Consider the following 26,408-nt stretch of genomic DNA (forward strand, 5'->3'; position numbering starts at 1 on the left):
TGTTCTCAGTTTTGGGCCCCTCACTCCAAGGACATTGAGGTTCTGGAGCACGTCCAGAGAAGGGGAACAAAGCTGGTAAAGGAACTGGAGAACAAGTCTTAGAAGAGGTGGCTGAGGGAACCACGTTCTTTAGTCTGGAGAAAAGGGGGCTGAGGGGAGACCATATCACTGTCTATAACTACCTGAGGTTGTAGCAAGGAGAGTGTTGGTCTCTTCTTCCAAGTAACAAGTAATGGGATGATAGGAAATGGCCTCAAGTTGCTCCAGGGGAGGTATAGATGGGATATTAAGAAAAATTTCCTGACTGAAAGGGCTCTTGGGCACTGGAACAGCTGCCCAGGGCTATGGTTGAACCACCATCCCTGAAGGGGTTTAAAAGACAGGTAGATGAACTGCTCAGGGATCTGATTTAATAGTGAACAGGTGTGATTGGACTCGATGATCTCAAAGATCTTTTCCAACCAAACGGTTCTATGATTAGTAATAGGTGAAGCTTCTGCAGTTTCTTTGCATTTTTAATTATTCAGACAATGGCTGGGAGACTTTTTTTAAAGCTTGACTCTCTCTGGAAGTCTGTCAGGGAGTTATTCTGATGCATTGTGTGTGCTTGCTCTCTTCCTGGGTAAACCTTTTTGCACGAGCTCAATGGGGGGTATGGCAGCCCCTCTAAACCTGTGTCATGGCAGGCTTATTCTGAAAGAACCTTTGTGACGAGGAGATCACCTGAAGTCACAGAGCGAAAGAGGATCATGTGCCAACACCAGTAGCAAAGTGGAGACGAGGATGAGTAAAAAGCCCAGAACGCAGTTTCCTGTTTTACCTCTATCTCGTCATACAAGGGAATTTTGTTGTGGGAACTGAGTGCTGGAACAAATACTCAAGTGCTCTGCCCTGTGTTAAGTTTCTATTTGTATTATTTTAACTCTGTTTTCTCTGCGTACGTTCTTTCCTGCATTGATGGTTAAATTGTGCAGTGCCAACACTTCTTTTTTCCGTGTAGATTTTTTTCACTGCTTGTTTTTTTCCATCAGCTGCACTCAGATGTAGCTGCTGCAGCTCAGGGTTTTTTGTCGAGCACTCCACGTTCAATGACAGAGAACAGAGGCTTATGAATAGGAAAAAGCCGAGTTTATTGAGAAGTGAAACATTGCTCTGAACGTGCAAACTCTGTGAGTACAGAATAATCATCATTGACTCTATAAATCATTGTCAGTCTCAGCTCATTTTATCGTATTTGTTCTTGTTCTGTTCCATCCAAGTTTCCAGAAACACTTGGCAGCCCTCCAGCCTCAGCCCAGCCAAAGATCAAACTGTGCTCTTATTTATAGACTGCTAAGCTCCACCTGCACAACTTCAGAGCATGTTTGTCCCTGGCAGTTTGCAGAAAAGGCCAGATTAAAGCAGCTCTACTGCGCTTCTGAGCATGTCTGAGACTTGTAAGGGAATTTTCCTTACTGTTGGCTCTGTGAAAACAAGGAAAACTCGGCATGATTCACAGGGTGCTTGAGCTGCATAGGAACTCCACAACAAAGCGTTTTTCTGAAACCACTGATGTGTCAAACACAAAGTCTGGCCAAAACAATTAAGTATAGGTGAGAACCCTATTAAGTGTCCCCCCTTTGTTTCATGATGATAAGTGAGGACGAGGAGGAAGCCTTAAGTGACGTGGCTGGTTGATATACCACGAGAGACACTTCTAAGGGCAGTGGAACACCCAGGTCCAAATAGTGTTCTTCTCTGTGCTGGACTTTGAATAAATCTTTTCTAATGGCCCAGCAAACGTTTACTTACGTCGTTTTCACACCTTATACAAATAAGCAAGTTCCACCCTAGCTACAAAGCCTTGATGAGTTGCCCTTCTCGGATTTGGTGGCTGGTGACCAACTGAAAGAATGGAGATCATGGCTTTTAGTGTTTCAATTTTTCCATTCCTGCTTTTTTAATCGTATAATCATACTTTACCTGTGCCATGCCCTGGACCCCGAGAGAGTCTCACTCCTGGCTATTCTTGAGTTAATTTTCTGCCAGTTTAAGATGAGCATCAGAACTGTTCTGTTGCAGGGAGGGTGTAAGGCAATGTGGCCAGACGGAGAGCAGCTTCTGGCAGCGTCAGAAGCAACTGGAGTTGAAGTGCAGTCATACTGATTCAGGGAAAGAACTGGCTTAGTACAAAACTGATCCTTAAAACTTTACACTTCCCTAAGTCAAAAATGCCCTGGAAGTTGGGTGGTTCATCATGTGCACAAGTACTTTGAGTCCACTTCCCTCTTTGGTTAATGCAGTTGATTTTGTGATGCGCATAATAGCAACGCTGCGTCCAGCACAGGGCTCTGTACTATTTGTGATATAATCCTCTGTGAATAACTCAATTTATTGAAAATGTGTTTGTTTATAAAGCTTTAAACTTTCTCTGTGGACTCACTGTTGCCCAAAATGAATCCTTTCTTGTTAATTAAAACAACTTTGTTGCCTTTGACCAAGAGCTGCTTTGCAGTGATCAGAACTGATTAAAATAAAGGATGGAAGTTATTTTTGTTACTGATGATGTAGTTACAGAGGTTAAGATCAAATTAAACAGAGGATAAAATTTGCCCGTGATTGAATTAAATGGAAGGCTCTGTAAATATGAAGATGGAGGGTTGTTGTCTCCCTTGTGTTTCTAAACCTACGGTTATTTTTAAACCTAATTTATTCAGGTATGTAAATTCAGAGGCACACTATGAAAAACAGTCTTCCACCCTGCCTGATAGAAGTGGCCAAAAACTTCTTTACTGGTGCATCCGCAGGGAGCTCTACCAGCAGCTGCTTCCTGTTTATGACGGCTTGCGCACACCTGACAGCATCAATTTAGAATCTCAGGATGGTTTGGATTGGAAGAAACCTTAAAGATCACCCAGTTCCAAACCTCTGTGCTATGGGCAGGGACGCCTCCCACTGGATCAGGTTGCTCAAAGCACCCCATCCAACCTGGCCTCAAACACCTCCAGGGATGGGGTTTCCACAATGCAATTTCCAGCTGTGGTTTGATGAGGGGAGTTGGTTTCTCTTCTAATGTTCAGGAATTTTCTTCTGTGGACAAATTCATTGAGCAATTGCCATATATAATGCCAGATTCAAGTACTCTCTAAGGACACACTTTGTAGACCAACATTCAGCGTCACCTGGTGGAATCTTGTCCTGCAGTTTCATATAGGAAGTGATGCAGTTCAAAGTAGATGCATAATTTGGGAAGAAGCCTTGGAGCAAGGCGTCTCTTGATGCAGCTGGTGGCAGTGCTCTTTTACAAGTTTCTTACCATTGAGTGTTGTGGCATGACAGCCTCTGCTAGGGCAAGGTCAGTGTAGCTGGGAAAGCTGACTTAGCTGCGGGCATGTTTTCCGTGTGATGGTTTTGGCTTACAGGAGACTGCAGAGTAGCGACTTTTCTCCTCTGTTTTTCTTCAGCCACCTTTCCCAGTGTCCCTAAGTCCCAGTGGTTCCCAGTCTCTCTGACATTGATTTTGTCATTCTGTACAAGTTTGTTGTAGTGCAGGCCAGCTGGAGTTAGTATTTCTTGTACTTTCAGCTCACTAAGAAAACAAAAATGCTTCGCTCAAACTCTGAAAGGGATTGTCAGAGTGAGAGAGATGTGAGCTCTTCTCTGCAACTCATGGTCAACTCTAAAAAATATCTCTTCTAATCTGTGACATAGTGCAGGCATTTTTGATGCGAGCAATCTGAAATCCCTGATAAGAACAGAATGGTGCTGGTCAGTTCTTCTCCAGTTGGAAATTTTGCAAAACTAACATTGAAATTGTACAGTGAAACCTGCAGAGCTGGAGTTCATTGTCTGTGGGGGAGTAAATACAACAAACCTGAAACTCAACGCCTGTCTTAACACCCTGGTGCTTTCCCTGGTGATGTCATGCTTTGCTTTCCACAGATTCCAAGTCTGGAACTATGACCGTCAGCTTCTTTCAGATCAGGTTCAATTAAACGCTCATATTTCCTGATACGGTTTCAGTGGGAATATTTCCAAAGAAAAATTGTACTTATGTAATTTCCACCTGTTTGGGGACAAAATCTTCTCGGCAAAATGGCTTTTATAGTCCATGATCATCAGGATGATTTTGACCCTGCACTTGCTCCAGGTCCAAAAGTGAGCTTATCGTGCACCTTCTGTTTCAGATAAATACCCTATCACGTGGCTGTCACAGAGGAGACAATTTTCATCTAAGTTTTCTTATTTTAATGAAAATGTTTTCAATTCTGGCATGCATCGTATTGGAAATGGAGAAGAAAATTGAATGGTTCTTGCTTTTCTTCACATGAGCCCTGCTGGCTGGTTCTCACAGTTTTGTCTTTAGTCAGAATGTGCATTTTTCTGTCTTTTTATCAAAAGTGCTCACAAAATCAATATGGCTTACAGAAGGGAGAAATACAAATCAGAACTAAAAGAACCTGTAGTTTATTATGTTTTAAATTAAACATGATGAGCACATTTTAAATAACCCAAAGGCCTCAGGCTGAGCTGCATCTAATCGAAACAGATTAAGTCACTTGTCCACACTTGGGTAGTTATTAATTCTGTTTACTTATGCATGCTAGCTATAGGCAGAGTTCACTGCTGTTGCTGTCTTGCAGTTTATTGCACAGGGATGCTTTTGCTGCATGGAATTGTGCTCCTAATTAGCATTCAAGTGTTGATTATGAACAACACTGAGGAGGCAAAATGAACCACCTTTAAAATTCAGGGCCTTGTCTTCCAAAGTTAGAGAGAATCTGGGTGAAACAGGAGTTACACATTATTTCTCCAACACTTTATCCTTTCTTTTCTACACTTGAGATGTTAAATTCCTCAAAAGAAATTGCTCAGTCTTCCTTAGGAAGGTTTTTTGCTTGTGCATCTCCATGCAGAGCTGTTGATGGCACCCCGTGACGTCCTTGATAACTTGCTTTTATTATGAAATATGCTGCCCTTTAAATATTTTACGTTGCTTTTGATATAGAGTAGTTGAGGTAAACAACCTCTTAAATTTATGTGCAGGGATAGTTAATCCTTGCTGGCAATAAACCTTAATTGGCCATGTACATGGATTTACAAGTTCATAAATTTTAAAATATCTACACCTGGCTTTGGCTTAAAGCTCATTTGTTGTAAAACACAAGTGGAGATTCTTCTGCCAGAACTGACAAGATACAGCAAACTCCTTCCTTAATGTCTTTGTAATCCAGTGTTGCTGGTCAAGAAATTGCTTATGCAAAACACACATACTTATTTGCTTGGCTTCTTTGCCTGGAATCATCTTCAAATGTCTCTTGTTTGCCCTTTTTGGAGCATCTGCTCATGAAAACATTGGCTTTTTCTGTTTACTGCTTTGAAGCCAGGCTTTTCAGATATGCTGGAAGACAGAGCTGCTTACTGGGGCAAAAATACCATGAATTTTATTTACTGTTTATATGGCAGCTATAGAAAATGTAATTCATAGCGAAATTGAAACAGAGCCTCTGGAATAGTTGAGCAGGGGGAAATCATCCAGGGATGTTGGAAAGGGAGGCTGGCATTGCAGGGCTGCGTTTGAGAAAGCAAGTGGGCATAGAAGGTCAAGATACTCATTATTGCTCAATTTTGATATTTCTATCCACAAGAAGTAAATGTTACAGCTCCTGTGATTCTAGGATAGTGGAGTGAGAATCCCACTAAATTCACATTTTCTGGACCTTCCAAATCAAGAAGTCTGATACCATTTGCAAGTGTTTTATCAGGAACAGTTGAAAATTAACTGAGCAGTGAAATAAAAAAACGAATGCAAATTGCTGTGGTCTAGGAAGAAGAATAAATAAGATTTTAGTTCCAGAAAGAGTAGGAATGTACAGTCTTGACATAGGTTATTCCAAGAGCTTAGCATGTGAAAGAACCATCAGTCCTCACAGTAAAAGGTAACTGATGAAGGATGACATTATTCTGCTTGGGGGAAAAATGTTATTATTTAAAAGTTGCATTAAATTCCAGTTATTTAGAGTTGGCAGGTATACAGATCTGTAAGGTGCAGTTGAGCTAGAAATTATAAGGTGTAATATGACTAGAAAAGGTGTATTTAGTTTGAACACAGGCGTCTAGACCGAAGATAACCGTCTTTTTGGCTGTGATTAACTTGTATCAGTCTTTGATCCAAGCCCTTGTTTAAAGGGATCGATATCACACATAGAGTCCTGAGTTTATTGTCAAGTCCTTTCAGAAATAAGACAGTGAATTAAAAATCAATTATACGTGCAGAAAAGTTTGTGTAGGGCAATCAATTTTCTCCTTTTAGTTTGCAGAAAGATTCCATTGTTTAACCAGCTGTGGCAAGGAATGAATTTTAAAAGCCTCCAGCAAATGAAATTGCCCAAATGGGGGCGGAGGGGTGTTTGTGTGTGTGAAAAAAAAATTATTTCGGCATTTCATGTTCAGCAAAAGCTGCCTTCAGGGATAAATCCATAAATCCTGGCAGTGACCTTGGCTTCAAAATGGGTGATTTCACTGCTTTCGCTAATCTTGATCTTTCCGCAGCTGCCAGATAAGTTAGTCTTTCCATAACAATATCATTTTTTCTATTTACTTTGTTTAACCACCATATGCTTCTCAATTCATCGTCTTTCTGCCTTTATGTGGTATATTTTTATCTATTAAGCACTTACCATATTGCTGATCCCAAAGAATAACACGACAAATGTTTACACTGGCCACTTGCCACAGTGAAGAGGCTGTTTCTGAGCGGGGATGGGAAGTGAAACTCCAGACTCAAAGTTGAACTTCAGTGTAAACAGAATAATTTGTAGGGGCTTTCAGAAGCTGTTGTGTAGGTTTGTTTTCTAGAAGAAGGTTTGTAGTAGAGGGACGGTAGCACACACACATAATTCACTGTTGCCAAGGGGAAAGAATCTGCTGGTTGGAAGATTAATAAGTCTGATGGCAGTTGATTGTTGAAACCATGTTTTTCATCTCATTTTCAAGGGCATCTTAAAAATGGAGATCGCTTACACTTCCTAGCATCCTCGATCATCCTTCTGTGTTCATTTAAAAATGAGAACAAGGCACTGGAGGACTTGAGAGATTGTGTTCGCTTTCCCATAGAGCGGAGTGGTTATTTTATAAATGAAGAGGGCCAAAACCACTATCCGTCGTGGTTCCTTAGCAACAGAGCTGGAGCCAGTTTTAATGTTCGTTTATATCTCACAAGTTCTATCTATAGAAGCCCGAGCTGTGCAGCTCGGAAGTATCACACTGAAACAAAGACTATTCACCCTCGCCTTGTGCAAAGGAAGAAAATAAACCAGACGCCCTGACATGCCGTGTGGACTCGGCCGCCTTTTCCCTTCTCGCTGTCTGATGATGTTCTGGCCGGTGACACAGTGACGGTCTTCAATTCACTGACCTTTCATTCAGATTTTATCTGCTAGGAGGTCCGGAATCTGGTTTAAGTATAGCATCATCCTATGTCGTGTTCTTCTCCAAAAGGAAACTGAGCCATGACATTACAGCACTAAGAGCAGCTGGAGAGCACAGGGAGCACCAGCATTTCTAGGGCTGCTGAGCACTTTTGCCATGGCAAGCAGAACCAAGGGAGCGAGCATAAGTGTTCCTCTCTTGTGATCATGGGAAAACTCGATGACCCAGTGGGTCCCTTCCAACCTAGTGATTCTATGATTCTATGAAACTGGTTTTGCTCTTTATCTGTTTGGTTTGGGGGGCTCTGCGTGTGTGTGTCCCTGATTTAATGAAAGCTTTCTTGCTTAAATTCCACTGAGCTAGTTACTCTCCATTACTTTGTACGTACCTTAATTTACAAATTTGGGAATTTAGGTTTTTTTTTAAAGATAATCCATATTTGTTAATGTATGATTGACTTTTAAAAGACTGATAGTCTTAATAAGACACATTTCACAGTTTGCTTCTCATTCTGAATGCAAATGTAATAAATGGCGTCAGGAGGGTTCCTGGTGTGGGCTCCTTGGGATACGTTATCCCAGCACCCCAAGATCTACGATTAAGTGAGTTTGTTTATGCATTAGAAAGCAATTTTGTAATTGAAATATTACAAATATTGTTTAGCTCTCTTTTCAAAGATTTTCAAAGATTTCAAAGATTTCAAAAGATTTTGTTTGTTTTGGAAATGCTATGAGTAGTGTGATTTCAATTCAGGTTCACCTTTTCTAATGGTAGTCGGACTTGATTATTGTAGAGGTCTTTTCCTCTTAATGAGTCTATGATTCTGTAATGGTTAAGGCGGGGTGGCTGGATCATTGGCCTGGGTTGACAGCAACATCCTGAGTTCTTGGTTTGATTTCAGATTGTTTCAATAGTCCTGTCGTTTTAGTAGCTTGGTTGAGTTTCAATCTTGCCTATGTTAAGAAATTTAACTTAGTCTACAGAATCCTTACCTCTTCAATACCTAGACATGTGATTATAATATCGTAATAGTGCAATGCTTTGATAATTTTCTGTGTTTTGTCTATGATAGGAATCTCAGACGTCTTTCCAAGTAATTGTGGCTTAGGCTGAGTTAATATAGAATCACAGAATAGTTTGGGTTGGAAGGGACCTTAAAGATCATCCAGTTTCAACCCCCTGCCATGTGCAGGGACACATCCCACTGGATCAGGCTGCCCAAGGCCCATCCGACCTGGCCTTGAACACCTCCAGGGATGGGGCAGCCACAACTTCCCTGGGCAACCTGTTCCAGTGCCTCACCACTCTCATAGTGAAGAAATTCCTCCTTATGTTTAGTATAAATCTGCCCCTCTCCAGTTTATACCCATTGCCCCCAGTCCTACCACTACAAGCCTTTGTGAACAGTCCCTCCCCAGCTTTCTTGTAGCCCTTGCAGGTACTGGGAGGTCACTCTAAGGTCTCCTTGGAGCTTTCTCTTCTCCAGCCTGAAGAACCCCAACTCTCTCAGCCTGTCCTTGTATGGGAGGTGCTCCAGCCCTCTGATAATCTTTGTAACCTCCTCTGGACCTGTTCCAACAGCTCCATGTCCTTCTTATGTTGAGGATTCCAGACCTGGACACAATCCTCCAGATGAGGTCTCACATGAGAGGAACAGAGGGGCAGAATTGCCTCTCTTGCCCTGCTGGCCACTCTGCTTTTGATACAGCCCAGGACATGGTTGGCCTTCTGGGCCAACAACTTACGTTGTAATTACCCTTTACTAAATACATAGAGCCCTGAAAAGGATTACTTGATATGGCATATCACTGTTTTGTTTTGATAGTTTGCTGTCTAAACCATGGGGAATGGCAGTTTGCTGTTCCTAACAAGATTGCTTTAAAAACATAAAAACCCACCTAAAACAAAGCAATTGTGGAGACAGATTAGTGTTGTCTCCAACTTGGCAAGGTGACATTTGATTCCTACACACACATCTTTTTTTTCCCCTGCAGATAGTTTGTGTAATATCTTTGTCTTAGCCTTGGCTTCCATTCTGTTGGACCACGAGCTTTCGGCTCAGGCTGAACAAGGGGAATCCTAAGACTGAACTGCAGCTGTAGAGAGTTCAAGAATGAGCAGAACTGGAAACGGGTGAGAGCATTTTAGTAAGAAAACAAGATGGAGCTTGGTCCATGCATCAATGAACCCCCATTCTCTGTTCCAGTGTCGTGGCAGCAGTCAGTAAGAGATTGTCGTGGCAGCAGTCGGTAAGGGATATTGGTTCGTGGAAGGGATGCTCTGTGCAGAAATGGCAGAGAAGCCCTGTCGCGTTCTTGCTCAAAGCAGAATTATGGAAGAATAGAAGTTACTTTTCTAGTGTTAAATCCTAATTGTTTTTTAAATAACTATCCAGCTTCCTAAGTCTCTTCCCAGCATCTTCGGGCAATGAAAGCTACAGGTTGGATTGGAGGGGGAAGAGGAAAACTGAGTAGGTTTGCCACCTGGCTGTGGAGGGTGAGAGAACCGCACAGGCTATCTTAGAAAGCTTTAGTGTGATTAAAATTACACTTGAAATGCAGTACTCTTGCTTGAAGATTTGATTTTCATGTTGGGAAAGGCTAATGGATATTTTGCTTTTTCTAATAATTATAAAAAAAAAATAAATCTGTTTTTCTTCCAAACTATGAGCGCCACTGGATTCTCTGTGGTTCTGCCTGACAGCTTCTCTGAAATTGCTCAGTGTGGGCCAGTGGCCATCACAGCTGAAAATAACAAAATGTTTCTTGAAAGTTGTGCACTGACATAATTTTTAGTTAAGAAGCTCTAATTACAGGCACAATACGGATGCTCTGTATGCTTTAGTGCTCAGGACTTATCTGTCTTGCACAAGCATAAGCAATACAAATGCCAAAATATGCCTCATTTGTAAGTTCTGTTTACATGATAAATTTTATTCTTCTAATCTTCTCTATCAACGGCACCGATTTTTTATAATTTTTCAGGTGACATAAAAATGCATTTTAATGAAGCAGACGATAACAGCTTTGTCTCTGGTTGTGTATGAGCAGGACGGCTGTATTCAGTTAGGCTGAAAAATGATCATTTGTTCTATTACAGGCTGGAAGAGAGGGAGTGAAAAAACTGTGATCCATCACCAGTTGCTCAGCTTTGTTACTGAAATCACTTGCCATTTTGTCAGGGACTCTGAATCCTCTCCGGGAGCCATTATTTAATTTAAGTTTGTGGAGGTGTCACTTGTTTGATAATAGGCTGCTTCTGTAGTAGACGCATAGTGACTAAATATTAATCATTTTCTGCATCCATCCAAGATTCCTAATTAGTTACGAAGGTAACAGTGCCAGTAAAGCTAATAATTATACTGCCATAAAAAGAATTTGACAGTAAATAAGGACTTGATCCACAGATACTTGGTACTTGTAGAACTGTGTAAGTCTTCTAGAGCTCAAAAGGCTCAGTTTCCGAGTCTGGCTCCATGCTGCTTACACAGCAAATCATAGAATGGTTTGGGTTGGAAGGAACCTCAAAGCCCATCCAGTCCCACTCCCTGCCATGGGCAGGGACACCTCTCACTGGATCAGGGGCTCCAAGGCCCATCCAACCTGGCCTGGAACCCCTCCAGGGATGGGGCAGCCACAGGTTCCCTGGGTAACCTGGGCCTGCCCACCCTCACAGGAAAGCATTTCTTCCCAAGATCTTAACTCAAGCTCCTCTCTTGCAGCTGAAAACCATTCTCCTTTGTCCTCTCCCTGCGCTCCCTGACCAAGAGCCTCTCCCTAGCTTTCCTGGAGCCCCTTTCAGTACTGGAAGCTGGTCTAAGGTCTCCCTGGAGTCTTCTCTTCTCCTGGCTAAACAACCCCAACTCTCTCAGCCTGTCCTCAGATGGGATGTGCTCCAGCCCTCTGGTGAGGGCTTTCCTGGATCTGGAAAGAAACTTAGATCCGAGTGTGGAAATGCCACTATTGCGGAACACTGGTTTCTATTTCGTAGCAGCTGAGTAACTTCACTTTTAACCTTTTGAAAAGTTGATGTAGTTGACCCAGATAAGCCCTGGCACAGGAGTCCCGGCCAGCTTGTGAATACAGCCCATGCATCTCCGGAGCTGCTCCGAACTGGCGTGTGGTTAGGTTGGCTCTTCCTTTCTCCTTGTTTAAGTGTTGTGTAAAAGATGTGTTGTGTTGATCAGTGCTCATGAGGGTGCATTTAAAACCTACTCCTTTGTGCTCCTGTCCACTGTTGCTTTTGTATGTTCATGTGCTTTGTGGTTTTGCATGTATTGTGGTCAGGACTCTGAGTGTGTGTAGCTGCTGGGTTTGTGGTTTTGCTTCAGCTTTTACTGGCCTTCTGAGATCTCACTTGTTCCCCCATCCACTTGTGCATTGTCCACCACGGTTTTTCTTACTCCTGTGTTCCTTTCCTCATTCCTCCCTCTGCTTTTCACCCTCATTCGTAGTATATTCTCAGATTTATATAGCTTTTAGGCTACACTGAGAGATTGATCAGACAGGGACTTAAGCGTTTAGAGGAGCTAATAAATAAGCATCCCAGCGTATTACCCACCACTGCATTGGAATAACTTCAAACAGTCAAATCAAACATTCCATTTGTTACAAATTGGGGAAGGCAATTTGTTTTATTAGGGTGCATATTTCATTTATCTGTTAAGGAAGATATTGTCCAGCTCTGTGTGTCTGGAGAGGTAATTCCATGGTCTCAGCACCTTTACCTGTTTTTTGGGTTTCTTTTCAGTGTTCACCTTCGTTATAGATGCGTTTCTGGTCCTTCCTTTTCAAATCTTATTTCTTTTCTGTATTATTTGTGGGTCACTTTTTCATATTTGGCACCATTCCCACCCCCTGCCATTGTAGATGTGTTTGTTCAGTCCCTTACAAAAAGAAAAGGGAACTTCCAAATAATTTTATTCTTTTTAAAACTACTTTTCTATGTTACTGCCCAGATCACCTTATGAGCCAACGTCTTCTTTAGTGACTGAGCAGCTGCATTGCAAAGTGCATCATTCACTGTGCTGAAATCATACTTGCTTTTAACAAACCTGCTATACAGGGGACAGCTGAACAGCGAGGGCTGGGGTGTGGGTTCAGACAGAGGCTTGCAAGGAACTGAAACCCTGTGCAGTGGGACTTAGTGGTTAAAAATAATTTTAAAAATGTAATTATTTATAATCAGCAAGCTTAGCTGACTGTTGATCTACTTTGTTATTGATTTTGGTGCTCAGGGTGCCACTTGTACGTACTCTGGCAGTAGCTGAAGGGTTAGAATCTTACTATTAGGGCAGCATTGGTGCTGTTTATGACATTCTGATGCTTTTAAATATCAGGCAGTGAAGGTAGTCTTTAATTAGCAATCAGTATTCTGGAAGAGGTTAGGCTTTACCTCCTTGTTTGGAGAGGAGGCTACGTGGTGTGATTTCAGTGCGGAGTCTTGTAGCTGGGAGGGCAGTGCTGATGCTCTCCAAGAACCCGCTGCGTAGCCAGGTCAGAGCAGGCTGCACAACTGAAATAAAGAATTGATTGAGTTATTGGAATGCCAGATTGGGGTGTTCAGTTTGTATAAAAGTGTCAGTGGATGCATGTCTGTTACCATTTGGAAATTAGTCTCCTCTTTAAACTGTCACCCATCTTCTAAACAGTGCAAAGTATCCTGAGTAACATTATCTGGCCTCCACCTTCAGAGCTTTTGGGTAGCAGTCACAGACACAAAATACACTCCCACTGTCACCCAGCCCACGTCTAAAGAGGGAGTTTAAGAGCTTGCTCACATGATAAACCCTGACTGTCAAAGGAGACAGTATCATATACTTAGATTCCCCTGCAATTTATCATCTCTCATGTTTTTAACTGTCAGAATTGTCTTATAGTAAAAGCCTCAGTGCAAGAAAGAAAACACAGATTGAAAAAAGTCTTAAATTATGAGGCTTAGGAGACTAAACTTTCTGAAGAGCTGTATGGAACTTGATGTTCTGAATATGCTTAGTTTAGTCTTAAATGTTTCAGGTTTTCTGATCCTGTATCCTTTTAGGTGAAAAGAGGCATTACTAAATGTTCACCTCTCTGTAACTAAGAGTATTGAGTTCTTCAAACACATCAGAACGCCCTGATTTTTTTGTAAACAACTTGGCAGGATGAAGAACAACTGTCGGAGGAAGAAGTTTGTGTTCTGTGTGATACAGGAAAGGTGTCTCATTGTGAATGTCTGTCTTAGCCTGGAGCTCGGTTTTCTCATCACTGGTATTTATTACATCCAGGTACACATGCTCACGTTCCTCTTCCTTCCACTGCAGTTGCTTATCCTGAGAGAAAGTCGGGAAGTTTGTAGAGGTTTCTGTAAGTCGTTTAAGTAAGGGTCACAAACTGGAATTTGTATCTTCATGCTTGAACTCAACACCGAGCATTACGACTGTGCCCAACCCTGCTGCTTAATTATTTGCCTGGCAGAGTCACCGACAGAAGTGTTTGCTCTCTCTAGGTATGATTTTCTTGGAGATTTTTGCCACCATTTTGTCTCATTACTCTTGGATTTGTTCATAATATGGGAGCTGTTGAAGTGGGTTTATTTGTTTCCTTCTGTCATCTGCATTAAGGCTCCATTTGAAGGCAGAAATAGAGTCTCCAGAATAATCGACAATCATAGAATAGTTTGGGCTGGAACGGACCTTGAAGATCATCCAGTTCCAACCTCCCCTATGATGGGCAGGGACATCTCCCACTGGATCAGGCTGCCCAAGGCCCAATCCAGCTTGGCCTTGAACACCTCCAGGGATGGGGCAGCACCTCCAGGGATGGGACAATAATGGCTGAATTCCTGACGGAACAAAATTTCTACAACAGGGAGCTTCCACAAGCAATGTTTGAGCCTTGGGAGGATCAGGCAGTGTATTTCAAGGAGTCTGAGTACAGCTTTTTTGTGCTTAGTGTTACAAATTGACTGAAAGGACAAAAAAAAGTCACAGTGAAAGAGAACAATTTCAGTCTTGCATAATAGTGTTAAACTTGAGTAAACAGACATGTATTTCCATAGCTCTGTAATGGTCTGTGTAACAAAATGAACATTTTCTGTGGAAAAATACAGAGAAAGTAGAAATGTTGTGATGTTTAAGGAAAGAGCTCAGTGGAAGCTTGTTTTGTGTGAAGCCTCATGTTAGTTATTAGCCTTGTAGTCTGATCTTCTGAATGGCAGCACGTGGCCTGGGGCTGGTGTCTGTCTGTGGTCACCCACCTGTGTCTTTGCCTGGAATGGCCATCTCAGTATTGATGATTTAGATGTATGTTGTGTTAGCGGGCGGAGGGGTGTTACCTACAGGACTGTAAGTTGAGTAAAAACCCCGTTAAGAAAAACAGTATGAGGAGAATGAAGTTCAGAGGGAGGCCAACACAGGATATTTTCCTTTTGGCTTGTTTCTGCCCAGTAAAGGTGAGGAAACACAGGAGCATCTTCAGCCATGTGAAAGATGTTACACATTCTGCTGTTGGCATTATTCAAGGAAATATTCATCGCTGTAAGAATGCACTGGCATTGCAGCCTTTGGTACAGGTATTTGAGATTCAGAGTATGTGAGAAAAGGAAGGTAAATATTCCAAATTGATGCATGAGAACCATTCCTTTGGAGGATAGGTGGTAGAGTAGGGCATTGTTCATGGCCTTCAAGGGCTGCTTTTCCTGTTTGGATCATATTGCATATGCTGTTTATATCTGTTTTTCTCTGCTTGTTGATTCTGTGCTTTGACTGGTTTCATCCTGTTCAAAGAAAACCAACAACAACTGAGATGATAAATTCTTTTGTTAGAAAATGCATCTTTAACAGGTTTGGGTGAGCATGAGTTTGAGAAATGAAAAGCTAGTTTTGGGCTTTTTTTTTGGCTTGAAGTTTGCAGGTTAAGTGCTGAATTTCTACTTCTTACCTATACTAAAGGGAGGTTCTTTGACAGAGAAAAGGAACGTAGTGTTTAACTTTTTCTTTTTACTTTCTCTTTGATTTTGATGTATATGGAGGCTTTTTGTATATCAGCATTTTTACAGCAGTTTAAAATAACAATCAGAAATGAATCTCTTTGTGTACAGAAAAAGATAATCTGAAGTATAATCAAAAGCTTTCTGTTGTCTCTTGGCAACAGCACATTGGTTTGCTTCCCTGGGTCACAAATGTGCCAGACCTTTGTTCTCTTTAACTCTTGAAATGCACCTTTAAAAAGATTATTTGTGTAAAAACACACTCAAGACTTGTTTGCAGCACGGAGAAACTGTTGATTACAGGAGACAACAGTCTTCAGCTCTTGTTCTATAAATAGCAGGCTTTTTTTTTTTTTTTTTTTTTTTTTTTTTTTTTTTTGTCGTCATTGAAGGCAATCTTCAGTTTGATTTTTAAGGTTTGTGTCCATAGAGGGGGGATGGTCTTAGACTTACGGTGTGAAACCTGGATTATGGTCATGTGCAACATGATCGTTGTCTGAAGATCACAAAGAGCAAATGTCTCAGGGGGCTTTATGAGCAACAGGAACATTTCACAGGTCTGGATCTGCCTGTTTTGCCTGCATAGATGGGCCCTTGTGTCTATCATGGGCATTTAAATACAAGTGTGGGCAAGGTGGCCAGCCCAGTTTCTTGCTGGTGGAAATGATTAAGTTTAGTAAAATGCTTGCCTGTGTGTTACACAGAGCGGCCTTTTACCACAGCCATTTAGAGGAGAGGCATGTGCAGTCCTGGGGGCATTGTGAATTTCCAGCCTTCTGGAGGTTCAGGACTTGTTGCTCCCTTGGGAAGATCTTCCTGCAGTTTGACCCTCTGTTGCAGAGCCACCAGGAGTGAGTTTTCCAGACCTGGTTTGGGAAAATTAGTGCCACCTCTTCCTACCCTTCCTTTAGCAGAGTGGGGAAGTAAATTGTGAACTGAGCAGTCTTCAAACAAGAATGCTCATCATTCCCTACCTTTGTTCATCTTCCGATACTTAAGGAGCACCTAGAGGAAAGCTGGGGACAGACTTTTTAGCAAGGCCTGTTGTGATAGGATAAGGAGAATTGGCTTTAAACCAAGGGAGGAGAGATTTAGACTGGGTATGAGGAACACATTTTTCACAGAGAGGGTGGTGAGGCACTGACCTAGGTTGCCCAGGGAGGAGGGGAGGCTCTATCCCTGGAAACATTCGTGGTCAGGTTGGATGGTGCTCTGAGTAACCTGATCTGGTTGAAGATCCCTGCTCACTGCAGGGGGGTTGGACTGGGTGACCTGTAAAGGTCCCTTCCAACCCAAACCATTTTATGATTCTATCTTTCCATTGAGATATGGGACAACCATTTAGACTAGACATTAGGAAGAATTTCTTCACTATGAGAGTGGTGAGACACTGGAACAGGTTGCCCAGGGAAGTTGTGGCTGCCCCATCCCTGGAGGTGTTCAAGGCCAGGTTGGATGGGCCTTGGGCAGCCTGATTTGGTGGGAAGTGTCCCTGCCCATGGCAAGGGGTTGGAACTAGGTGATCTTTAAGGTCCCTTCCAACCCAAACTATTCTATGATTCTGTGACCACGCAGCTGCAGTAGTGGTACGATGGATGATAATGCTTGTAATAATCCATGAACTATTTTTCTAAAGAGCCAAGGTTGTTTATCAAATACCTCTTCTAGAGCTCAGGAAAAGTAGTCGGGTTTTCTTTTTCTGCTGCTGCTGCTTTAATATCCAGCCTGTTTTTGATGTGTGCATCAGCTTCTGATGTGCCACTGCAGGCTGTGCTTAGATCAGGTTTCTTGGCGTGCTGTTGACTTTATCTCGTTTACTGGATCACATTTCTGTTGCTGTACGCTGTGTGATCGCAGCCTCCCCACAGCTTTTGAACAATTAGTAATTGAGCAGGAAGTGTGTGTTCATTACAATAGCCTTTTGATTTTGATTTTACAATCACGCCGTGTTTCGCGCAGAGCAGAGGCAGGGGAGGCACTTCTCCCAAACACGTTTTTGACAGCGAGAAGTCTGTTGTTGCAGCCACTTGGCTATTTGTCAGCACTTCTCAGACATCCCTCTTGCGCAGGTTGCTTGGCAACCCAGAGCCATCGCACCATGGCCAGTGCATTTCCAAGAGCAGGTTGGGAGATGATTTATCATCAAGGCTGCGAGCGTGGTGAACCCGAGAGGCAGGACTGGACCTTTTAACAGGAACCGACATGAAATGTGAAGGCAAGAGAGACTGGCTGACTTGGGAGTGTTATCTGGGGATGTGCGGTTATCTGGGAAAGCACCCAGAGCTGATAATCAGAAGGCACAATTAGAGCAAAAATAAAAGCTCCTCATTTAGACATAATTGATTTTTTTTGGCTGTTTTGTTCTCTCTTTCTCATCTAGGCTCTTGACACAGAAACAGGTACAATGCAGAGAGTGAATCAAAGCGTTGAGAACTGCTTTAGGTGAACCTGAAATCTCTCTCTCTCTAAAACCAGCTCTGTTAAAATACTGATGGTAACGCGAAGGTGGGTTAGGCCATTAGGTTAGCAGCACCCTGACAGCTCAAAGCCTGGGGTGAGGCAATAGCTGAATTCTTCCCCAGCTTTGGAAATGTCTCAGAGCTGTTCTGTCACCTTTGATATCATGCTGCCTTTTGGAGAGACTTTTGCATTGAGCTCTGGCATTAAACAGAGAAGGGAAAGAAGAGTTTTACCAGCTTGCATTTAGGTAGTTGTTCACGCTGGGGTTGCATGTGGAACTCTTACACCTCCTTAAAACATCACCTTCAGTAAACTGAACTGAAGGAAGTTTGGATAACCTTTAGGTAAGCACCATGGTTCAGTGTCTTCTGCTAGCTTGAGTCCCTTTTCCAGGAGAGCCGTGGTAAGGAATTGGCAGTGTGTGGAGAGTACATTCACAGGAGCATTTTCACTTACTTCTAAGAAGGCAAAGAGGAAAGTAGGATGATGAATCCACTTTGACCTCTTGACTGGCAGTGTAAATTCTTTATTGAAAATCCTAAATAAATTGTTTGTAACCAGTAATCCTGCTCTGCGTGCAATCTCATTTAGCCAACTGTGTATGCAAATGTGCTATTAATGTGTTTTCATCCAGTATAAATATACAAATCTAATCTGTTTATATATGTAATTTACACACAGCTGTGCTCATGCTCACTTAATACCAATATTTTCAGCAAGCGAGAGGTATCATGGGAGATCTATTGTTCAAAACAAAAGCCAACAGTGCAGCACCATGGAAGGGGGATCATTATCATTCCTGGATCTTTTGGCATTCCCTTGAGGGAGACTGCTTAATGACTTCCCGTCTGTGTATATGGCTATGGATGTAGGGAACACAGAGCCTGGTGGATGGTGTTTGCATCTGTGTTACACTTTGGTGCTGAATCCCTTACAGTCTGAGGTAGGGTTTAATTTTTCAGTATGATTTTTCAGGAAGACCAAAGCCATCTGACTGAGAGGGAAAGCTAATTGTACAGCACCTTTAAGCCTCTCAGCTGATGTAGTTTGTTTATGGAGGACACTTGATCTCACAGTCATGTGGCCTGAGGAGTAAAGGGGTTTTATCTCATGTAGATGACCAGCACTGTGAAGAAGTGCTTTGAATAGCCGATGAGAGCGTTAATGCCTTTTAATATCGACTGGCATCTAATGAATACCATCAAAATAGTTCTGTTTTACCATAATATCCTTGAGTAAAAGGACCTGGTGAAAAAAAGCATTTTACTTTTAAAATACCACAAAGGCCAGAGGATCAGTTTGGCTTGACACAGAGAATGATTTCATTTAAATAAATCGACAAGAAAAATAAAGAGAGTAGGATCTATTAAATGAATGCCGAGTTTGTTTTTATTATGTATTTTGAACTAAGCCACAATCTGCTGATTGAAGCAGCAAATCAAGTAGCTATCTTTCAGAGGTAAGGGATGCTTTCAACCAAAAAAGTCTCTGTATACCCTCAAATACATATATATGGTTATTCTCCTCCAGCCTTGCTCTACAGAACGCTCACCTGTGTGTGTGCCTTTCTGCTTGGGCTGGAAGTCTGGAACCGTGTTTGTAGCACAATTTAAGAAACATTTAGCTGTTTAGAGTTGTGAAAGGGGATTGTTTTACCAAAAAAAAAAAAAAAAAAAAAAAAAAAAAACAGGCAAGAAACCCCCCAGCAAACAAACAAATTTGTCCCAAAATTTGTTACTTAAATCTGTAGTTTGTAATGGAGCAGCAAGAAGTGGCATTTCTTGTTCTTCACACCTCACTGTCACAGCCAGCTGGGGCAGCGTGCAGTGCACCAAGTGTACTGGAGCATCTTCACTTGCTGTTACTTCACAGCTTTCTGCAAGCCAAACAGATCATGAGAGAGCTGTGTAGTGTTGGGATCATCAGAGCACGGACATAGCCCTACAACATGGGATTTCCTAGAGAAAATGCATTTGATCTAAATGTGATGGAAGCATCACCTCAGAAGAGACCTGTCGGTAGCAATTATGAATTTACAATTTTCTCAAGTGTCTCCCTGCCTTTCTGATGCCCATAAGGTTTCAGTTTGAAATTTTTAGATTGATTAAATGGGTTATTTTATATTAGATGTTGTTCTTACGTGCTTCTAGAAGCACCTTTGGTTTAAATTTCTGCAGTAGAGAAGAAAGGTGGACTGGTAACCTCAGTTCCCCGTTAAACCTGGGGTGCTGAATCTCAGCATGCAGGAGCAAATTTATCATGCCAAGCTGTAATCTCTTGATAATAGAAACCCTGCCACATAACCTTAACTACGGCTCTGCAGTGGCATTAGCATCACATTGATAAACATGCTATCTGAGCTCTGTTCATCGGACATAATGGCTTTGTGTATCTTGTCATGATATTTGTTTCTTGGGAATAAAATATGGGACCTGCAAGTAACACACATTCAAACATTAACATGCTTGGTCCTTGTTCTTCTGTGGTTATTTACAGCTCCCTGTTTGCTCATCGTAGCAGGCTATGGCAGAATCCAATACATTTCAATGGGGAAGCTCGAATTATTAAATGGTATTGGGAGATCTTGTGTTGGGACCAGTCAACAGCCATGGTAACCACTGGTGAAGTGTAACCGTGGTGTCTGTCAGCACTGACCTAGCAAGCCAGGGAGTCCCTAATGCCCCTTCACAGCAGTTATTAACCGGAGCATTTTCTCAGTTGTGTTTATCTGCAGTACAGTACAAACAGCAACGCCAACTGAATTCTGTCATAAATGATGTTTAAAAGTGGTAAAACTGCAAGGTTTATCTTAATATATAAAAGTGCAGAACTTGGATTTTTAAACCATTGTGTTCTAGAGCCAATTCTACTTCGTATCAAACCTTCTTTTTCTCATGCTTTCAGCCTGTTGGCTCTCCCAGCCCTGGATTGTAAGGCTATTTTAATTCAGCAGCTGTCATTGTCAGATGCCTTCTGTAAGTGCAACATTTCCTGCACCATTCAAATGCAGGCAGAAGATTTGTTGCGTGTTATTTGGGCAGAGGAGAGAAAATTTCAACTGTGTTATGCGGTCTGGTTTATGAGACGCCAGAGAGCAACAGGTCGCTGCTGATTTGGCGTGCAACTAGTTGGTTCTTTTATGTTTAAAAACATTTAGCGGTCTCTCTTGTGCTTGACTTGGAGTGAAGCAGAAGCTGTTCTTGCTGCAGACACAGGGAGAACTGAACATGATGCCTGAATTAGTGGCAGAATGGGATAGGAAGCAAAATCTGAAAAAGAAAACATTTTTAATAGACCTTGATCGTTTTGTTAAGCTTTAGGTTTTCTGTTTTAAGTTCCTGAAACTAATTTTTGTGTGCTTTGTTCTTTGTGTGTTAAGAATTGGCTGTCTCTTGCCTTTCAGTAGAGGCACACAACTATTTTATAGATGGGTATCTTCCACCGCCTCGGTGGCCTAGTGGGTTCGGTGTGACAGCAACATTGGCCAATGTTTCAGTGAGGCAGAAGGATTAACTTCATTCATATTTGGAAATACAGAACAGCATTTCAAGCCCTCTCTAATTCTGTTATTCAGATAGGCTGTATGCTAGGCTCACATTCCTAATAGAGATTTCTGACATCTCATGAGCTCAAAGGAAAAAGGGTTGTCATAGGGTTTTTAATGTGGGGATGAATCGCAACACAAAACAAATATAAAATAGTTTTGTTAAAAGGAATCTTAAATAAAATGTTCCCCTCAGAATTCAGATTAGGCCAGAATTCAGGCCATAGTAAGTCTTTGGAAAAGTGAGGGAGAAGGGAATCGGGGATTTTCTTTTTATGCAATGGATTAGATTGCCTTTTCATATTTCCCCTGTGCTTTTTCACCCATTTTTTGAGTGTTCCAGCTCTCATTTCTTTTTCCCCTACAACTTTTTATGTTGCCTTTTCCAATGTATGATCTGTTAGCTGATGCTGCAGAAGCATCTTACCGTGGATATGGTCCACAAGACAGCAATGTCGGAGCTGGGAACTGAGCTGCATCGTTTAGAACCCAAGTTCCCTTTGCATCACCTGTTTTTAAATGTCTCTTAATTTAATTTGGTTTCATTCTTTGTGGTAATCTACAGACAGGAATTCTGTTGCTCTATGGGATGTCGGGAACAGCATGAGGGCACGGTTAATTGCCTTTTTGCTGCTGCCATCTTCCCTTGCCCAGAAGCACAGAAGAGGGATGCGTGTGGTGCCAGGAGTGGGTTTGTTGTCTCCCCGGAGGAAGGAAAATTCCTTGTCATTCAGGGTAAAAAGAGAAAACTGTGCGGGTGCATTAGTGCCCCATTACACACACTAGGCAGTTTTGGTGTCTTGCTCTATATTTACTATATAGATATCTGTATCTACTATAGATCTGTATTTATTTGTGTTACTTCTGCTTGGAAATGGGAGGCTGGTACCTTGCTACTAGTACAATTTTCCTCGTTTGGGAGCCCAAGCACCCCTGTTGCTGCACTCCCAAATTCCCAAGTGCTCTGTTTGCCAGTTTAAAAGGAGCAGGCAGGGATGAACAAATCACACTGGAAGGGTCTGTAATCTCAAGGCACATAGAACTGGTGGTTCATGCCTGTCTCCGTGCCCCTAGGCACGTTCCTGGGGAACCCAAGCAGTCTTGCTGGTTTTGAGGGTCAGGGTTAGGTAAGGATAGGTCCCTGTGGGAGCATTTCAAAGACACTGCTCACTCATTCAGTATTATGGTGGGAGCTTAGGAGGTGTAGAGGCACTATCTTAGGAGTGAATTACTCTTTCTGGGATTCCTTACTACGCAACATGGAAACCCCTAATCATCTGCCCACCTCCTCCAAGCAGATATTTGCAAGACAGGCGGAGAGAGTTGGGGTTGTTCAGCCTGAAGAAGAGAAGGCTTCGGGAAGACCTTAGAGCAGCTTCCAGTCCTGGAGGGGGGTCCAGGAAAGCTGGGGAGGGGCTCTTGATCAGGGAGGGTAAGGACAGGGCAGGGGGAACAGTTTTAAGATGAAAGAGAGGAGATTGAGATGAGATCTTAGGAAGAAATGTTTTCCTGTGAAGGTGGTGAGGCAGTAGCACAAGTTGTCCAGAGCAGTGGTGGCTGCCCCATCCCTGGAGGGGTTCAAGGCCAGGTTGGATGGGGCTTGGAGACCCTGATGCAGTGGGAGGTGTCCCTGCCTATGGCAGGGGCGGGACTGGGTGGGCTTTAAGGTCCCTTCCAACCCAAACCATTCCATCATTTTAAGAAAACGTTTTAAGCCAAGGCGAGGGATGCTTCCTTTTAGGTAATTATGAATTCTCATCTCCACAGAATGTTAGTGCCCGTGGTCTCAACATCCCTATATATTTTAATTTATTCTTTTTTCAAGCAGGATTTGCTATTTCCTAGTGTTCATCCCTGTAGGCTTAGCATAGGAAGGGGGGGCCTTGACTGTGTTTGCGCTCAAATCTCCTCTTACCTTAAAGAGGCCCTTGGGCAGCCTGGTCTTGTGGCATGTCCCTGCTCGTGGCAGGGGGTTGGAACTGTATGATCTTTAAGGTCCCTTCCAACCCCAACTATTCTATGAATCTGTGATTCTGCTGTGTTTGGGCTCAGTCTTGTAGTACTCAAAAGAAGGATTCTGCTGCGGTTCATCCCCTGGTACTCTGAAGAAGTATTCTGCTGTTTTTGAGCTCAGACTTGTGGTACCTAAATGAAGGGCTTTGCTGTGTTTAGGTTTGATCTTAGGCTACCCAAAGGAGGGATTCTGCTGTGTTTGGGTTTCATCTCCTGGTTCCCGTTCCCGGTGGAGATGCTAGGGGGTGGTAGGCACTGCGGGCTGGGATGGAGGGCGGCAGGGATTAACCGAGGGAAGAAGATGCTCTCCCTGGTGCGAGGAGCAAGGGTTGAGCGATCTCCCGGGCAGGCTGGTAGAGGCCAGGCACGCCCTGCATCCAGCACTCCCCGGTCCCCGCGGAGCACCCCCTGCATCCAGCACTCCCCGGTCCCCGCGGAGCACCCCCTGCATCCAGCACCCCCGGTCCCCGCGGAGCACCCCCTGCATCCAGCACTCCCCGGTACCCGCGGAGCACCCCCTGCATCCAGCACCCCCGGGTACCCGCGGAGCACCCCCTGCATCCAGCACTCCCCGGTACCCGCGGAGCACCCCCTGCATCCAGCACCCCCGGGTACCCGCGGAGCACCCCCTGCATCCAGCACTCCCCGGTACCCGCGGAGCACCCCCTGCATCCAGCACCCCCGGGTACCCGCGGAGCACCCCCTGCATCCAGCACTCCCCGGTACCCGCGGAGCACCCCCTGCATCCAGCACCCCCGGGTACCCGCGGAGCACCCCCTGCATCCAGCACCCCCTGGTACCCGCGGAGCACCCCCTGCATCCAGCACCCCCTGGTACCCGCGGAGCACCCCCTGCATCCAGCACCCCCGGGTACCCGCGGAGCACCCCCTGCATCCAGCACTCCCCGGTACCCGCGGAGCACCCCCTGCATCCAGCACCCCCGGGTACCCGCGGAGCACCCCCTGCATCCAGCACCCCCGGGTACCCGCGGAGCACCCCCTGCATCCAGCACCCCCGGGTACCCGCGGAGCACCCCCTGCATCCAGCACCCCCGGGTACCCGCGGAGCACCCCCGGGATGCAGGGCTCGGGGCGCGGGGGCGATGCTGCGATCCAGGCCGCCTTTTGCGGCGCACCCCGCGGTCCCGCCCGCCCGGCCCCGCCGCGATCACATGCTGGGCGGCCGCCTCCCTCCCGGCCCGCGGTTCCTCGTTTTTCCTCCGTTTTTCTGCCTCTTTCGCTCGCCGCCATCGCTCCCCCAGCCCCGGCTGCAGCGCAGGACGCGGCCACCAGCGCCGCGGCTCCGCTGGGATAAAGAAGGTTGGAGAGAGGGGCAAGGAAAGCGAATCGGTCAAGCTTTATCCTCGGGAAAGCTTTTATCCTCGGAAAACCGGCGCTGCGAGGAGCCCTGAGCTCCCTCGCTGGAGTCACTTTCCTCCCCCGAAAGCCAGCGTTGCGCATTTCCCTTCTCCCCGCTTGGAGAACCGGCTCCCAGGGACGAACAGCGGGATTTTGGGTCCTCCTGGAGCTCAGCCAGCTGTGGGACCGACTGATTTTATCCTTCACACGGTACAAGTTTGATGGGGAAGGGAATGGGGTTGGAATTTTTCAGCGTTTCGCCTTTCCTCGGTCGGTTTTGGGCTGCCGTGTGGGGACAGGTTTCTGCTGTCCCTGATCCAAGAATGCTGTTGTGCTGATTAACAACATCTTCTCTCCCCCCCCCCCCCCCCGCCCCTTTCTGCTGACACGCTGTTTTTGTTATCTTTTATCGCAGAAACGTTTTATTAAGGGGTTGAGGCAGTACGGCAAGAACTTCTTCAGGATCCGAAAGGAGTTGCTTCCGAATAAGGAGACTGTGAGTACATTTGGACTTAATTTGTTTTCTCGCTGCTTGATCTTACAAAACTTATTTACTTTTTACCCCAAACAGAATGATTTTCGGGTAAATACAAGAGAAATCTGCAGTAGAAAAGGTAGCTGTGATTTTTTTATCACTGTTTTTTTTAGGTCTTGGGGAATGAAAGTGTTATATAAAATAGTCGTCATTGCTGGACGGAGTTGCTAAGGTTGGACAGAGCATGTTTGTGGAGACCAAATCTAATTTTATATTCTGACATTATGCTGGGATAATACATATATGTCACCCAGTTGGGCTCAAATGGCAGTGGGTAATTAAAGAAAGCCTAAAACAAAACACAGTCTAATTGAATCTGGAAGGCTGAGGTATGTGCCGGCTGCTCCAAGACCTGCAGGATTTGGTTGTTGTATTTAACTCTTTGCCTTCCTGAAATGTGGACAGCAAGTGCATAACTTCAGTTTCTGAACAGGTCTGTGGCTCATTACGGGACTTCATAAAGCTGCCGTAGCTATAATTTTGCTGCAGATCCTGGCAGGTACTTGGGAGGAAGATGGACAGGGAGGAGTGGTTGACTTCTTCAAAGGAAAGAGGGCTTGGAAAGCCTTGGGAACCTGGCTACTTTTCCATTAGCCCTAATTTCCAAGCTTCTCTAGAAGCTTCGATTTCTGTTCTGCAGGTGTCATTGAACTGCTGGGAGGGTGCTTTGGGAAAGCGGTTTTCATATTTTTTCTGAATTCAGAGGGGAGGTAACTCAATGAAAATTGAGTGAGACGGTTTTCTAGCCATGCGTTAGTGATCTGGAAAGCATTTAAAGCATAACTAGTTGTTTAGACTTCTCTGTGTGTGGGATTTGGGTGTTCAGTGCAGAAGATTACTGTAAAATTATTTTAACCCTTATCGCTCACTTTAGGATGTTTGCGCTCTCTTCTGAGATGATGATGTGAGACAGTGCTGTGATATCGCAATCTTGCATTGGTAAATGGCTTAGTAACACCGTGAAAATCAAATAGGGGAGGAGCCCTGGAGTGCCTCAGTTGGTGCATGTTTTCACGGATTCTGTTGAGAAGGATGGGAAAACTTAATTACCGATGACAGTGGGTAGACTTTGCTTTAGTATTCTGTTGGATTTTGAGGCATGAAGGCCCAGTGTTGGAAA

General features: G+C 43.9%; 1 protein-coding gene across 7 annotated transcripts in view; it reads left to right on the plus strand.

Moving 5' to 3' along the window:
• RERE (arginine-glutamic acid dipeptide repeats) overlaps positions 1-26,408 on the plus strand; it is a 232,565-nt gene that overhangs the window by 161,330 nt on the left and 44,827 nt on the right. For all 7 annotated transcript variants that reach the window (XM_054085460.1, XM_054085461.1, XM_054085457.1 and 4 more), the window contains one exon: positions 25,169-25,249. In XM_054085460.1, the coding sequence (XP_053941435.1) occupies positions 25,169-25,249 (81 nt within the window). The remainder of the gene's footprint in view (positions 1-25,168; positions 25,250-26,408) is intronic.

Source organism: Cuculus canorus, chromosome 21 (assembly GCF_017976375.1).
Source record: "Cuculus canorus isolate bCucCan1 chromosome 21, bCucCan1.pri, whole genome shotgun sequence".
NCBI classification, from domain to species: Eukaryota; Metazoa; Chordata; class Aves; order Cuculiformes; family Cuculidae; genus Cuculus; species Cuculus canorus.